A 14,892-nucleotide genomic window follows, 5' to 3' on the forward strand; every position below is an offset into this window, starting at 1 on the left:
AGTAGCTGGCAGCCCACATCATCTTATTTTGTCGGAAAAAATGTATCCAAAAAAAGTCAATGAGACATGGAAATGTAACTGGGTGTTGCAAATTGGGAGAAAGTAAGAAAACAATTGGTTTAAAAAGAAATAAAATCTATACATAATATTATTATAATAATATAATATTATAATATTATAACATTGCGACTATGTATCCAATTAACATCAACATTATGATTTCACATGAAACAAGTCTGAACAGGAAAAATTCATATTTATTCTTCATATTTAATTATAAAATCACAATCAAAATGTGCACATGAATATACATGCAGTATACTGCAAATCAACATATTAAAATGATAAATGATACATAAGATATTTGCAATTACACAGTAAAGTGCACACCCTCTGAGGTAAAACCAAACATACATAAAATATCCCTTTACCGTTAAAGCATTTATTTCCAAAACATCTAATATGGGAACTTATATTTCAATGGGGTACAATGCATTATTTGCTATTTCCAAAAATGTGATCCCAATCAGGTGTTGACAAATGTTGCTTTTACTTTCATTGAAGAGTTTTTAGAGTGTACAGCCTGATCCCCACCTACTGGCCGATCGCTTTAAATAGAAATCTGTCCCACCTGTAAATTATGGGGAAACATGGTAATTAAGTTTCAGTTCCTCAAAGAATACACTGTATTTAATGCAACCAGGTGTAATGGCATTACATTACACTAAAAGGTTTGCCAAATGAAAATTTACTTGTAAACTTTGGTGTCATGACAACCCCATATTAAATGTATTAATAAAGTGTAAATCAAACTTGCGTATAGTGGAGGAGCCACTATTGCCATCTGCTAAATATTGCTGGTCAACTTTGGACAATATACTGTAAATATCTGTACACAGTGCATCATCTGTGCATTTCAGAAACACTGGATGATACTTACTGTGTATCATCTAAGTACACCAAAATTAAACGAGATGCTGTTATTTATTCTGGAAATCAAAGTCCTTGCAACGTCCATTGAACTATTTTAAATGATCAACGGTGAAATTGCGCAGTGCTTATATTATTCACACTAAACATTACTTGTTATGGAAATTAAAATGGCACTAAAATGAGCCATTTCAATAAAAATGGCAGATCCCATATATGATAAACATATTCAAAAAGGGAAAATTAGAAATAAGAACTGGCATGTACATTTTGATAAAAGCAGAAATCAATTCACAATGCATAAAAGCATGCAGCCATGATCGAGATTCAGCTGACCAAACATCAGATGGGGAAGAAATATGATCTTACTTTGACCATGGAATGATTGTTGGTGCCTGATGGGGTGGTTTGAGTATCTCAGAAACTACTGATTTCCTTGGGTTTTCATACACAACCGTCTCTAAAGTTCACAGACAATGTTGCGAAAACGAACATCAAGTGAGTGGCAGTTCTGTGTGTAAAAATGCCTTGTTAATGAAAGAGGTCAGAGGAGAATAGGCAGACTGGTTCAAGTTTACAGGAAGGCAACAGTAACTCGCAACACATTTCAACAGTGGTAGGCAGAAGAGCATCTCTGTACACACAACACGTTGAACCTTGAAGTGAGTTACAGCAGCAGAAGACCAGTAAGTCCAAAAAATATGTCCGATAAATATCTAATACAGTTGTCATTGAGTGTTATACTGTGCAGTCCTTTTGTATTTGGACAATTGTACAATTTGGCTTCTTTGACACAACTTGGCACAACTTTGGTCCTCATGTTGACAAAGGCAATCAAAAGCCTAGAATCAAGACTAGATATTGAAAACTTTATTATACCTGCATGAAGGAAGTGATTGAATGCACCTGCCTAATAATAAACAGCTGAGAAGCTAACTGTCCAAGTACTTTTGGTCCCCTAAAATGGGAGTACTATGTATAAAAAGAGATGTAATTCCTACAAGGATCACACAATATGGATGTATTATCATCCGGCAACGTATTTACACCACTAGTTCTGGCTGGAGTGACATCTCTTTCAAATGGTGGCATTCTTTTTACACAATTCACAGTTAACTACATCAAATTGCTGATGCTGATGCAGAGACATGGAGATGGCGCTCCCAGCAGAAGAGGAGTCCCAAAGCTCCTAACAATGGAGTTCAGCCATTCCAGAGTCAATTCATACCCACGGCACATCACAATACCGCGATCGTGGGATGGAGGGGCTAAGCGTCATGGGGGATGGTTGAGTTATTCCCACAATCAACGTACTGAAACGTATCCATGGACAACTGCTCGGAGTGTGCCAGATAAAACACCTTCATTGTCATCCTGTGGAAGATATGAAGACAAGCATGAGTGTGTTACCGAGTTCAGGATATCTGTGCACGCTCTTACAGCTGCCTGTGTTGCTTTACAACTCAGTACTTACAAAATACTGTCTGTTTCCTCTCTCTTTCACACTGACAAGGCTATGCTTTGCGATCAGTAAAAAAACTTTGAACTCACTTATGCATCGGTTTTAACATTTTATGGTAAAGGGGAGGTTAGGGGGAATACAATAGTTACAGTGTAACTTCAGTTATGGTTTCAGAATTGCTTGTTTCAGGTTGCCCACAACATGCAACATGTGTGATCAACCCACACTGGAAAAGAGGAATAGAACACCCAGATCAGCTGACTGCGACATTAAATGGCTGTATATTCTAAAACTCTCAGCTGGAATCTCTTTGTTCACTGCAAATGGTTTATTTGATTGCATAAGGGGCAGGCATTACAGACATTACCACTTAACAGTATTTCTGGACCTCTGTATCACATATTATATTTATGCATAATTTCTTTAAATTATTATTATTATGGGGTGTCTCGGTGGCGCAGCCTGCAGAGCACTGACTGCATGCTCATTGTGAGCCGCGACGTCAACGGTTCGAATCCGACCGTCTGACAATTTGTCGCATGTCTTTCCCTCTCTCTCGCCCCCATTCTTCCTGTCTCTATATACTGTCCAATAAAGCTGAAAAGGCCTAGAAAATATCTTTAATAAAAAAATATATATATATTATTATTATGTATCATTTATAGTAGCTGGAAATTGTTCAACAATCTAAGTATTTGGATTTGTAATCTTCATCAATCATTTTATTTATATGTGTCTGCATAAGTGCCTGCATGGTCTTATGTCCTCAACTGCCAAATAGATTAAATCAGCGTGACATCACAACAGCAAATAACTTACTTCCGGGTGGACAACGTTGTGAATAGCAGGCAGTGTTTTCTGTGTCATTCAAGGTCTGAACACGTAAAGTCAATGTTGGAATATAAAAATTATATATTATAACTGAACAAAATTGTTTTATTTCTATGATTTATACGATGTGGACTAGCTAGCTAATGTAACGTTAACTGTCAGCACCCCCTTAACCATGTAGCTAGCTAACATTAATATGAATAAACACTGAAAACTGGCTAGCTAGTGTTGTTGGAAACTCTATTACTGTAACGTTAGCACCTAAACTAGTTAGCTAACTAGTTTTACAACAGGCAAAGTCGGGTCTAACGTTTCATAGTTTCATGTTTGTAAAGTTATCATCCCAGTGTTTCTCTATACGTCTGCCGATGAGCATCTGGTGTGCATTAGGACATGAGCAATACAATCAGAAGTTTTTGTTTTGTTCTTCGTTATTCCCCCCAATGTTTTTGACACTTTGAAACTCTGTGTCAACTGTCATTGTCTGTGCCAAGCACCTGTCAAAACTGAGACCACCCTGTAAACGGACTGTAGTATCTGGGTTATCCTCTCTTTTAAGAATTGGAAAAAGCCCAATCAACTGTGTGCCTGATTACATTTGGCATTACAGTCCAAAACACAACACGATTTCGGCATCGTTAACTAGCTAACTGTTTCTACACAGCTCTGGTTCAGTCGATTTTGAAGTAACGTTACTTAATTTTGAGTGGAAACCTGGAAGTATCTTAGCAACCTTCATTTACAAACATTCTGATTTATATGTCATTCAATGGTTGATTGCAGAATTAATGCAAACCATGCAGCCATAGTTCCTGACACATTTTGTGATGTAGTTGTGTTATATTGAATACACAAATATTTCAGAGCTCTAACAATAATAGATAAAAGGGTAGACAGATATATAGCAGTTTTACAAAAATGAAAACGGTTTACTCACTGTAAATGCAAAAACAAGGTGTGAATTCTGAAAGAGGTCGACTTGCAATAATTGCTGTAAGACAAAGAAAAAAGACAAAGTTTCATTCACTGAAGACACAGGACTTGACTGGTTTACCGGGCCCAAGAAATAGTATTGTATGGTCTCAAAGCAGGAGGCCAGGCCAAGGCCCAGGGCCTGTGTCCCTACAACAGAATGCATCCACCCAACCACCCAGGGCTTGACATGAATCTTTTGGCTCACCAGCCACTCACCATGTTTTCCACTAGCCAGTGAGAATTTTCACCATTCAAATCCCACCCCCAAAAAAGTAATAGATTTACAGTGCCCTCCATAATGTTTGGACAAAGACCCATCATTTATTTATGTGGTTAAAGTGTACATTGTCAGATTTGAATAAAGGGCATTTTTATACATTTTGGTTTCACCAAATAGAAATTACAGCAGTGTTTATACATAGTCCCCCCCATTTCAGGGCACCAAAATGGGACACAGCAATGTTAAGTAGTCATGTGTAGTATTTTAATGCATAGCCTTTGCTTGAAGTCTGCGATTCATGGACATCACCAGTTGCTGGGTGGCCTCTCTGGCGATGCTCCCCCAGGCCTGTATTGCAGCTCATGCTTGTTTTGAGGGCTAGTCCCCTAAAGTTTTCTCTTCAGCATATGAAAGGCATGCTCAATTGACTTCAGATCGGGTGATTGACTTGGCCACTCAAGAATTTACCAATTTTTATCTTTTAAAATTTCAAAAGGGATTTGTTTTTATAATGGAGAATTATTTTGTCATCAGCTATGGAGGATTTCCTTGGCTTGCCAGTCCCTTTTAGTAAAGATTAGTAAGCTCAGCAGTGCTCTCTTTCTTCTTAATTATGTTCCAAACAGATTTTGGTTAGCCTAATGTTTGGCTGATAAGCGTTTTATTCTTGTTTCTCAGTCTCATAATGGCTTCTTTGACTTTCATTGCCACAACTTTGATGCTCATGTTGATAAACAGCAATAATAGTTTCCAAAAGGTGATCGAAAGACTAGAGGAAAGGCTAGGTTCCGAGAGCTCTCTTATACCTGCATTAAAGAGGCCATTAAACACACCAACTTATACTCAATACTCCTGGCTATGTATCCTAGCATCCTATTGGTCTTTTTTACTGCTACTGCACATTGACTAGAACCCAAGTCTTTTTCAACTTCAGCACTATACAATTTTGTCTTCATATGCCAGGTTTCTGCTCACTTCTGGATTCTGTTTACGTCTTCCTGAATTAGTAGTAGAGTCCATACTGTTAGCTAAACATCCTAGTTTTGTATTATCTGAAAATGTAACTAAATTACTTTCAATGCCCAGGTCAAGGTCACTTATGTAAATGAAGAAGAGCAGTGGCCCTAGCCCGATCCCTGTGGGACTCCACTTATAACCCACAATACCCTGCTCAGATAAGGCCCCTCCTACTATTTCTCTTTGTGTCCTTTCCCGTAGCCAATTCCGAACCCACTTCAAAATGGCAAAAACGCAAGACAAGGTAACAAGGGATTCTGCAAATGTCTCATCATTCAAGGTGACCTTGTGTCAATGCCTGTCCTGAGTGTATCTAACAAATCAAATAAAAGAGAATGGTGGGATAGCAGGTGTCAGCCCTCCCAAGGTTCTCCCTTCACTTCCTGAGCCTAGCATGGATATGATGACAGGCCACTGACACAGCAAAAAATACAATGGCCTCTTGTACTTACTTCAAGCCAGGGTCTGCAATTGTAATGGGAATCCCATATGTGTACTGTAGAAGAGAAAGGAGGTTTAAGCTATTTTTCGTAAGAATCTTTGCAACAGTTTTACTAATGATCCCAAGCAAGAAGATGTAGGTTTCACTACACTGTCATGCCCAATGGCTACTATACAACTGATTTGCCCTCTAGCATCGTTATGTTCGAGTACCAGAGCAATGGCAACAGTGTGGGGTCCTCACCACTTTCTGGGAGCGTGGTGTGATTGTGGTGACATTGGCAATTTTGATCTTTCCCACAATGGTATCAGCAATCAGGATCTGTAGGTCCAAGTTGCAGGCCTGGACAGCAAGAAAGTTCTCATTGGTAATATTCAGGACATTCTGGAAAGAATTGGGGAAAAAGAGAACAGTCAGTTGGGAAGGAGGCTATGTTCAAGAAACTGCCTTTTAACATAAATAAAACTGTAGTCTACAGCAGTGTTTCTCAACTGCAGTCCTCAGAGCCCACTTGCCAGAAGGTTTTTGTTGTAACCAGGAACCCACACCTGACTGAATGACTGAACCAATCAAACCAATAAAAATGCCCTTGATTAGTTAAATCAGGTGTGTGAGTTGCTGATGGCAACAAAACCCTTCTGGCAAGGACTGCAGTTGAGAAATGGCATGGCCCATGGCAATTATGTAATGCACTGCCTAATATAGGCTAAATTATGCCCTGTACAACATATAGTGCCCATCTCACCATCACTGTTATCTTGACTGAGCTCAAGCTTCTTTTCACTGCACCCCTACATTTTGGACTGTTCAAGGCCAGTTCATTTTTTTTCCACTGTGCCCCTAACTTTTGCACTGCGCTCCTAAATGTGAAATGTTAAAAAAGTTAACGTAGAGCCCTATAATGGGACAATGTCATCCTACTACCTGTATTATCAATCAGCCTTATAGTAGCATTGTCTTTGCTACCAGCTTTGTATCTCATTCTCTAAATCAGGCATGGGCAACAAGGGCACTATCTATTTCTGGATTTCAAACCAACTTCTGCTGTTAATTATTTAATTAGCCCAATCATTTACATAATTTCATTTTTAGCCACATTCCGTGATATAAAAATCAGCTGATAAATGTTCTTGTCTTGTAGTATTTTATTGTGTTCTAATTTGTGTGCATCAGACATTATTGAGCCTGGGCAACTGGTGGCAGCAAAATCCTGCATAAACGCTGGCCCAACCCTGCCCATCTAAACCATAACAGATTTCCTCATGGATGTACATCATGACACCATAGCTCATCCAGTAACGATCCCTGCCAGACACCCACCGTAAGATTCATCTGAACGGTGTTAGGGGTGAAGAAGACGTACGATGACTTCAGCTCCACAGGCGACAGCGATACACTCCGTGGGAAGAGGAAGAAGAGGATCAGTGTGCAGATGAAGAGGCACAGCACCACTGACATACATACGTACAGCTTCCTGAGGGAATAGACATTATGTCATGCTAACGGCAACAGAAGAAATAAAATACTCTCTATGCTAATTGCGCACTCACACACACACAAATAACTGTACCTAATTTATTCTGAGGCATTCAAAACAGAGAACTTGTCGACACTTACGTGCGTCGGGGCTTCAGTCTTTGGTCACTGCAGGGGATGACTGCCACCAGCTGGGCTTCCTGACCTACAGAACAGCTCTAATGACCAATGGCTATGGCTATTCCCAGGTGTCATGCCCCTGAAGCTGCTGATGCAGCCACACATAATCAAAAACATCTTCACATATGAGGAATAGTCAGATGAATAGATTTGTACAAGCATCTACAAGGTCTATAAGCAAGGTGGAAAGCAGTCAAAAGTGGAACTTTTTGAATGATATGGGGCCCATTATGTCCAGTGTAAAACAAATACAGCATTTCACAGTAAGAACATCATACCAGAAGTCAAACCTGGTGATGTTAGTGTCATGGTGTGTAAATGCTTTGATGCCTTGGGAACTGGATCATGCCATTATTAAAGGAACCATGGATTCACAATACACAATAATCCAAAACACGAAAGCAAGTGCACATCTAATTGACAAAATAATTAAAAGTTTGGTCTAGTCAAAATCCTGACTCGACTCAAATAGAGATGCTGTGGCAGAAGCTGAAAAGAGTGGGTCATGCTCAGTTTGTACTCATTAAAGCAGAAGAGTGGGTTAAAATTCCTCCGCAGCGATGTGAACGACTGATATCAAATTAAAGGAAGTGTTTAGTTGTAATTATTGCTCAATTTAAGGGGGCTTAACTTTCTGTACTTTACTTTTGCACAAGGGTGACATGGATGCTTGATTAAATTCAATTAAATCAATGAAACAATCATTTAAAAAAATGTGATTTGTGTTTACAGGTTCCCAAATTTTGACATTTTGTTTAAAGATGTGAAACCATTCAGTGTGAAAGATATGCAATAATAGAGGAAATCAGGCAGGCTGAAAAGACATTTTCACGGCACTGCATTGAGATACCTCGTGGGATGCGCCCTGTCCCTCGACAGGTGGGGCAGTTGCTGCAGCCGTCATTACTGGTACTTCCATAGTCCTTCCGGGGCAGCTTCCTCTTTTCTGGGTCCTTGGGCACGATGTGCTCCTCTTCTGTGGGTTTTTGCCGATGCCCCATTGATACACCCATTGGCATTGCCTTCCTGTTTGGAAGTTACAGTCAGTATGATGTCTGGGATCGTCTGTACAGCCTAGGGCTCAGGACAGACCTATGAGCACGTCTGATTGAGTATGCTTGATCATACAATAAGCACCTTGTGAGGTTCCACAAATAACACAACAAATATTAAATCATAGGTGCAAAGTAAGTTCAGAATAATAATAATAATAATAATAATAATAATAATAATAATAATAATAATAATTCCAAGCATACATCACACAATGCAAACAAAGACAGAGAACACAGTCAAGATAGGCAGTCAGACAAATGAGTAAAGGTTTTGTGGGGAGGGTACAGGCAGTTATTACATTTTGGCTAATTTTCTGTTAGGCCATGACCTTTCAACATGTTTGTAAATCAAGGACATCAAAAAAAGCTATGTTTAGTTTGCCTGTAGTCTCCTACAGCACAGTGTCCCCACAGAGCGCTGGGACAATCGGGTTTAGTTTGATGGTCCACCAACCCCACTTTCAACAGTAATGCAGTTTTCCGAGGAGCTCTTTCCATCCAAGCCCACACCTGCTTAGCTTCTGCTATTCAGCAGGGTGCATGGTGGCATGGCCGCTGACAAAACTACACTACATGCTACATACTACATACTCAAGTCAAGTCCTCTAGCCACTTTGCATACAAATTTGTGTTGTGTGGGGTTGAAAATATACAACCATTATTATTTTTTATCTCAGATTTATTTGCAGATGATTCTGGTGGCACTTTCCCATACAGTTGCCAAACTTTCACTCACTGTATCTTAGTCTCTAAAATTACATGTTTCTCACAGATTTGTCAAATTGATGGATAAAGGGCTAGTCATTTTGGAAACAATAATAAGGCGACAACCAAAGTTAAAATATTTATATTACAATAATCGTGTGTTTATTTAAACTGTTGGGCTCAATTAAACTCCAAACATATAAGTGGTCATAAAAAACACAATAGGAGTGTTAAAAAACGCAGTTAGAGTCATAGCAGGAAAACACTGAAACGTACATGCGGACTAACACGAGGTAAAGCAATACATAATGAACCATTGATGTATTAATTATTTAACTTATATTTTCAGTAGTCTCTAATAATATATATTTTTTATTATTATTATCATTCTCGGATATTTTCAGGAATGGTTGGAAAGGTGAACGTTGCCAGTACGTAGATTAGTCAGGTTTCCTGCACATTCCTTGAATCCTTTGGCAGCAGAACGTTAAGCAGTTCTGTCGAACGTTTGAAGACTTACATTAACAACGTTATAAGGCAACAAAATTGCCATGAAGCACAATTCATCTGGAAATATTTCTGGCGATTGAACGGGGAATACTTTTTGTTGTCTTAAACATTGTGACAGCATAATGGCAATATCATTATAAAACCCCTACTGAACCCTACTGAAACTTAAATCTACAACTACATTCTATGAATGCAGCAACTAGCAGTTGACACGAAACTGTGTATTGTGAAACTATAATTGCGCAATTACTTACCTTTTTAGCGAATTAAGAGAATTGTATATCGTCGTGTAACACCCCAGTTAACAACAAATTGAGAAAAATAAAAACCAGGAAGTTGCTCAGTTTGTCACATCAACCAATGATCCTGAACTGCGCAAGAACAGAACACATTTTTTCCGCGCGTGATGATTTTGGTTTCAATATCCCCTCCTACTCAGAATTTCTACTGTTTTTTTTTTTTTGCTGCGACTCCGAGGAAAGATTCAATCCCGCATTTTGATCCGAATGGATTCCTTCATTTTGATCCGAATGGATTCCTTCAACCGGTAGTAGTATTTTTGTTAAAGACAGTAACTGTGGCGTGTGCGCTTAATGTACACTTATTGAAAAGAACCTTCAGTGACTTGTTGCTGATACTGCACTTTTGTATTCCTTTGACTACAGCGCAAGTATTGTCAGCTTTCGTCGCTCTGTCAAAACGCGTCTCCCAACCAATTATGTAAACGTGACTTTTAGAATGTGTATTATGATACATATCCAAACAATGACTCGATAAAAAACTTAGTTTGACAGATTGAGAGAATGAATGCAACGACAAAATCCGTTTTAAACACAAAGGACGTACGTTTGTCAATATTATGTTTGTCAATAGTTTAGGGTAACAAGGGTTTAAAAGTACAATAGGTCATTTCTGACTCCTATCGGTCAAGAGAGGAATTGCAGCAACAAACATGCTCAAACCACAACACTGTTTATCCCTCCCCCTTCTCTGAGAACGTGCTGACGTTGAAACGGCATTGGCTGTGCCAATTAGAACCAATTTTCCACCAATGACCTCGAATTATTGTACAGCTATACGATGTTTTGGTACAGAGTGCTGGCCCGTCAACTGCATCTTTTGAAACCCGAATTTAAGGACTATAAACACAGGCAGAGGCTGAGTCAACATGTCAGTGATCGTTTTTCAATGATAGGAAGGGATTTCGAATGGTCTTGTAACAATGTTTTAACACAGTAGGCAGAACCTGGCCAGGCAACTGAGCCATACTAGTTGGTATTACATTAGATGGAGTAAGAAGCCTACCTTATTCAAAAGGCTGTGGCCAACAGTGCACCACAGCAGGGTGGCTAGCCAGACAGACAGCAGTGGTATTGTAAGAATTAATTTCCAGATCATGGGGTGAATCACTGCACTAGTAGTATCTAAGTATCTAAACACACAAGTCCCCTCACATCAATTTTCACATGTTTATACGTTAATACACCATAATACAAAGAAGTTTGGTTACACAGAGATTTTGTCTTTATTCTTTATTAAATCATATCAGCAATAAGTTTTACATCACATATGTGTGTGAAGTCATTACCCTATGCAATACAGTAAGTGCATGAATGCAGTTCCTCCTGTTCTCACAAAGCACATACAAATTACTTGTTGCCCCCAGTTGAGCTGATCTGTGTTTCTTTGTGTCAGATAGATATTCAGTGCTTTCTTCACAGAAAATTAAGCCAGAACATTTCAACCAGTCAATTTCAGTGTCATGAATAGTTCCTCCTTCTGAATGTACAAACATCAAAGGACCCGGTGCACTGGTAGAAGATCTTTTGATAGCTGTGAATATGAACCATATTTCAGAGAAATAAGTTATGAACTCATCCATTAATGGTTAATGGGGAAATTAAACAGAATAAACAGAACAGACATTCCTCTGTACATCCAAAGATGAGAAAAGAGGTTAAACTGAAGGCAATCTAAGATTCCCTATGGGATGAGACAAATGTCTGTCAAAATGACAGGCCCATGAACACCTAGAAAAGTACCTTGCTCCTTGTCTGCTATTTTTTCTTTAGATTAACAGTTATGCTCCAACACAAGGAAAGCATCATTTACTGTTCAAAAAATGGTTTTCCCCCAGCAATATATAAATATATTTAATACAATTGTACTGTTTAGCAAAGCTAAAATGATCCTAAGTTTCTTAATATTCTAAATTACTCTTCAGATACATTCACGTTTTTTCTCTGCCATTAGCCTACAAAAATAGAGCACCTCCACCCGACGGGGATCCGAATCAAAGTGTGATTAAAAAAAACAACTAGCTTGAATGTCCTCACAAATGCATGTGACAACTGACACTCACATCAGTTGACAACTACTTCCACAAGGATTAGTTTGATGATTTTGAAAGCCACCATTTAAAAAAACCTCTACTCTCCCCTGCCAGCATTTCCAGTATCTAAATTCCTGTCTCCAGTCAATACTTTCAAGCAGAGGAGTTGTATTTTGTTGCAATGCAAGTCAGAATACTCACTGATAACAAAAGGGCAGTGGAAAGGAAGTGAGGTGTACCTAATGGACATAATGCTGTAAAAAAAATTAAAAAAAACTTACTCTGCTTATGTAACTCCACTTCCTCTTTGAAAAAATACAGCTCTTTTCAGCACTTCATTTCAACATACATTAACTTTCTATGTGTACATTAACTCTTGTGCATTCAGGGTTTACGTTCTTTGGGCAATTCCCAAGAAAAGGCCAGACATGATTGCCAATCTATGTATGAAGGCAGCACTGAAGCAGCACCTTGAAGCTTTCAGGCAAAATATGAAGGGTGTGTGCATTCAGTTTTAGGGCTCTAACATGATTAGTGTCCCATGCACAAAAAGTTAGTCAAGTTCAAGAAGCTCTTCTGTCAAACTGATAGAATCCAGCCTGTTATATGCTGTACTTAAGTGAGCCAACAAAAGTGAATCTGAAGAGAAAAATGCATTTTCAAATAAATAATAAAAAAACCCCCAGGAAAATCAGAAAATGGATAGAGAAAAACCTAAAATTCAAAACCACACCCAAAGCTATTTCATTATTCCTTTCAAACCTTAAATCCTATATTCTTCTAATTTCTTTCTAAGGCTACAAAAACACATAAATCCACACAAACCGTATGAAAAAATGTAGATTTAAGCGAGCCATTTGGACTTTGACATCTCAACGATACACTAATTTGGTTCAGCACAGCCCACCTTGTAGCCAGAACAAAATCCACACTTGGTACATATGGCATTCAGCTCATTAGAGCTAGCCAGCCAATCAGAAAAGAGGTTCATGATATCAATGAGCCTTAAACACACTAAGAAAGTCACTAAAACAGACTGTAATTGACAAGCAGAGAATCATGACAAGCAGAGAATGGACAAGTTTTTTGTATTTAAAACCACACAAACCTCTTCGATTGGATATCAGGACCTAAAATAAAACATTGGAAATGTGTAGAATATAGGAAAAAACAAATCCTTCAAAACCCATGTAAAATAATGGCCCTATAAGGCTCAGTCATTACTTCTATACACTCACTGTGCACTTTATTAGGTACTTATACAATTTTATATTTTTTAAACTCAAGTCTTCTGCTGCTGTAGCTTATTGTCAGCTTTGACCCTCTAACCTCTCTCATTAACAACACATTTCTGACCACAGAACAGCTGCTCACTGGATGTTTTTTGTTTTTCGCATTATTCTCTGCAAACTCTACAGACTGTTGTGAAGGAGATAAACAGTCAAAATCACTTAGATTACATTTCTTCCCCATTCTGAAATTTGGTCTGAAAAACAGCTGAACCTCTTTACCACGTCTGCATGTTTTTATGCATTTAGTTTTATGCATGATAGGCTGATTAAATATTTGCATTAACAAGCTGGTGTACAGGTCTTCCTAATAAAGTGATCACTGAGTGTATATTATTTACCAATATAATCACCATATGAAAAAGCTTAATGGCCAATAATCTTCTCTTCAAATAAAAATCTACAGACATATGGGAATGTTTTCTGTCAAGCACTGCAGATTTTTTTTATTTTATTTATTTATTTTATTATTTTTTTTTTTACAATAACAAGCTTTACCTTTGGCCCTCTGCAGATAAGGAAGGTTGAAACAGTTCAGCATGGAGGTCAGTAACATTCAGCATGCTGTCTGATTTGATCCCTTTTTAGACCACCTTGTGTCTGTTTTCTTAACAATGGCTAGCAGGCGTGACAAAGAAAGCTGGTTTTGACAGATGGTCATGCATGCTTTTCGCAGGAATTATCAACTGCTGGTGATATAGAGGCATCATTCTTCTGCAAATGGGTGCAAACTATTGCCACTTCCTCGGTTAATGTGGTGCTATGACATACTGTTTGAGCAGATATTCAAACAAATATTCTGGAGGGTATAATATCATTCAAGGCATTCTATGCCTCCATTTTATTCTGCCTGTCATATTTCTGTTTATACTTACTGTTAGCACAGTAAGTATACTTACCGGTGTACTTATTGGTACATTCATAAAGCCATCCTGGAAAACTGCAATTTTATATGAGATTTTCAGATGTGAACACAAGGCCTGCCCCGCACACAGAAAGACAGCCGCCAATGCTTCCACAGTCAGTTTGGGTAGATCTGACCTACGCTATGACAGGAGACCTTTCCTGTAGGAGGGGGGGGGGTGGTGCAGGAGGGTCTGAGTGGTTCCCTCCTACTCGTTGTCGGTCAGCTGAACCAGCTCATTGACCACGTTCAGCAGGTTGTAGCCGTGCTTCCTCAGCAGCCGCTGGTTGAGCTGCCGGTCGCAGAAGCCCATTTCCAGTAGCACCGCCATCATGCTGGCATCCTGGCTGGCCACGTCTACGGGGGGCTGTGCCGGAGAGAGTAACAGGACTCAGAAAGTGCAATAATCTAGATGCAGCCTTCAACCAGCAGGTATATCATGATACAAGGAAGCATCTTGGTAAATCACAGGAAGGGGAAACACGGAAGTTCAGTGTAAATATCGCACATTTTGCCACATTCTTTAAAAGCCTGATTTCGAAAACAATGCTTTAGACAAATTCA

General features: G+C 38.8%; 2 protein-coding genes across 2 annotated transcripts in view; both read right to left on the minus strand.

Moving 5' to 3' along the window:
- Nucleotides 1-237: 237 nt before the first annotated feature.
- On the minus strand, nt 238-10,192 carry LOC133121764 (transmembrane protein 106B-like). The gene is made up of 8 exons (XM_061231213.1): nt 10,058-10,192; nt 8,384-8,559; nt 7,495-7,558; nt 7,198-7,351; nt 6,121-6,261; nt 5,888-5,931; nt 4,161-4,214; nt 238-2,304 (listed from the first exon to the last, which is right to left on the minus strand). The coding sequence occupies exons 2-8, from the start codon at nt 8,550-8,552 to the stop codon at nt 2,199-2,201; spliced, it is 732 nt and encodes a 243-aa protein (XP_061087197.1). The 5' UTR covers nt 8,553-8,559; nt 10,058-10,192; the 3' UTR covers nt 238-2,198.
- A 1,112-nt stretch (nt 10,193-11,304) lies between these two features.
- The window catches only part of LOC133121906 (next to BRCA1 gene 1 protein-like), a 46,768-nt gene continuing 43,180 nt past the window's right edge, over nt 11,305-14,892 (minus strand). The window contains exon 21 of the mRNA XM_061231461.1: nt 11,305-14,695. Within this exon, the coding sequence (XP_061087445.1) occupies nt 14,537-14,695 (159 nt within the window). The 3' untranslated portion in view covers nt 11,305-14,536. The remainder of the gene's footprint in view (nt 14,696-14,892) is intronic.

Source organism: Conger conger, chromosome 2 (assembly GCF_963514075.1).
Source record: "Conger conger chromosome 2, fConCon1.1, whole genome shotgun sequence".
NCBI classification, from domain to species: domain Eukaryota; kingdom Metazoa; phylum Chordata; class Actinopteri; order Anguilliformes; family Congridae; genus Conger; species Conger conger.

Excerpts from the sequence above, each read along its gene's own strand:
- LOC133121764 (XM_061231213.1), bottom strand. The coding sequence starts at position 8,552 with ATGCCAATGGGTGTATCAATGGGGCATCGGCAAAAACCCACAGAAGAG. Across the intron at positions 6,262-7,197 it reads CCGTTCAGATGAATCTTACG|AATGTCCTGAATATTACCAA; the intron begins GTGGGTGTCTGG and ends AATTCTTTCCAG. Across the intron at positions 5,932-6,120 it reads CACCACGCTCCCAGAAAGTG|TACACATATGGGATTCCCAT; the intron begins GTGAGGACCCCA and ends TCTCTTCTACAG.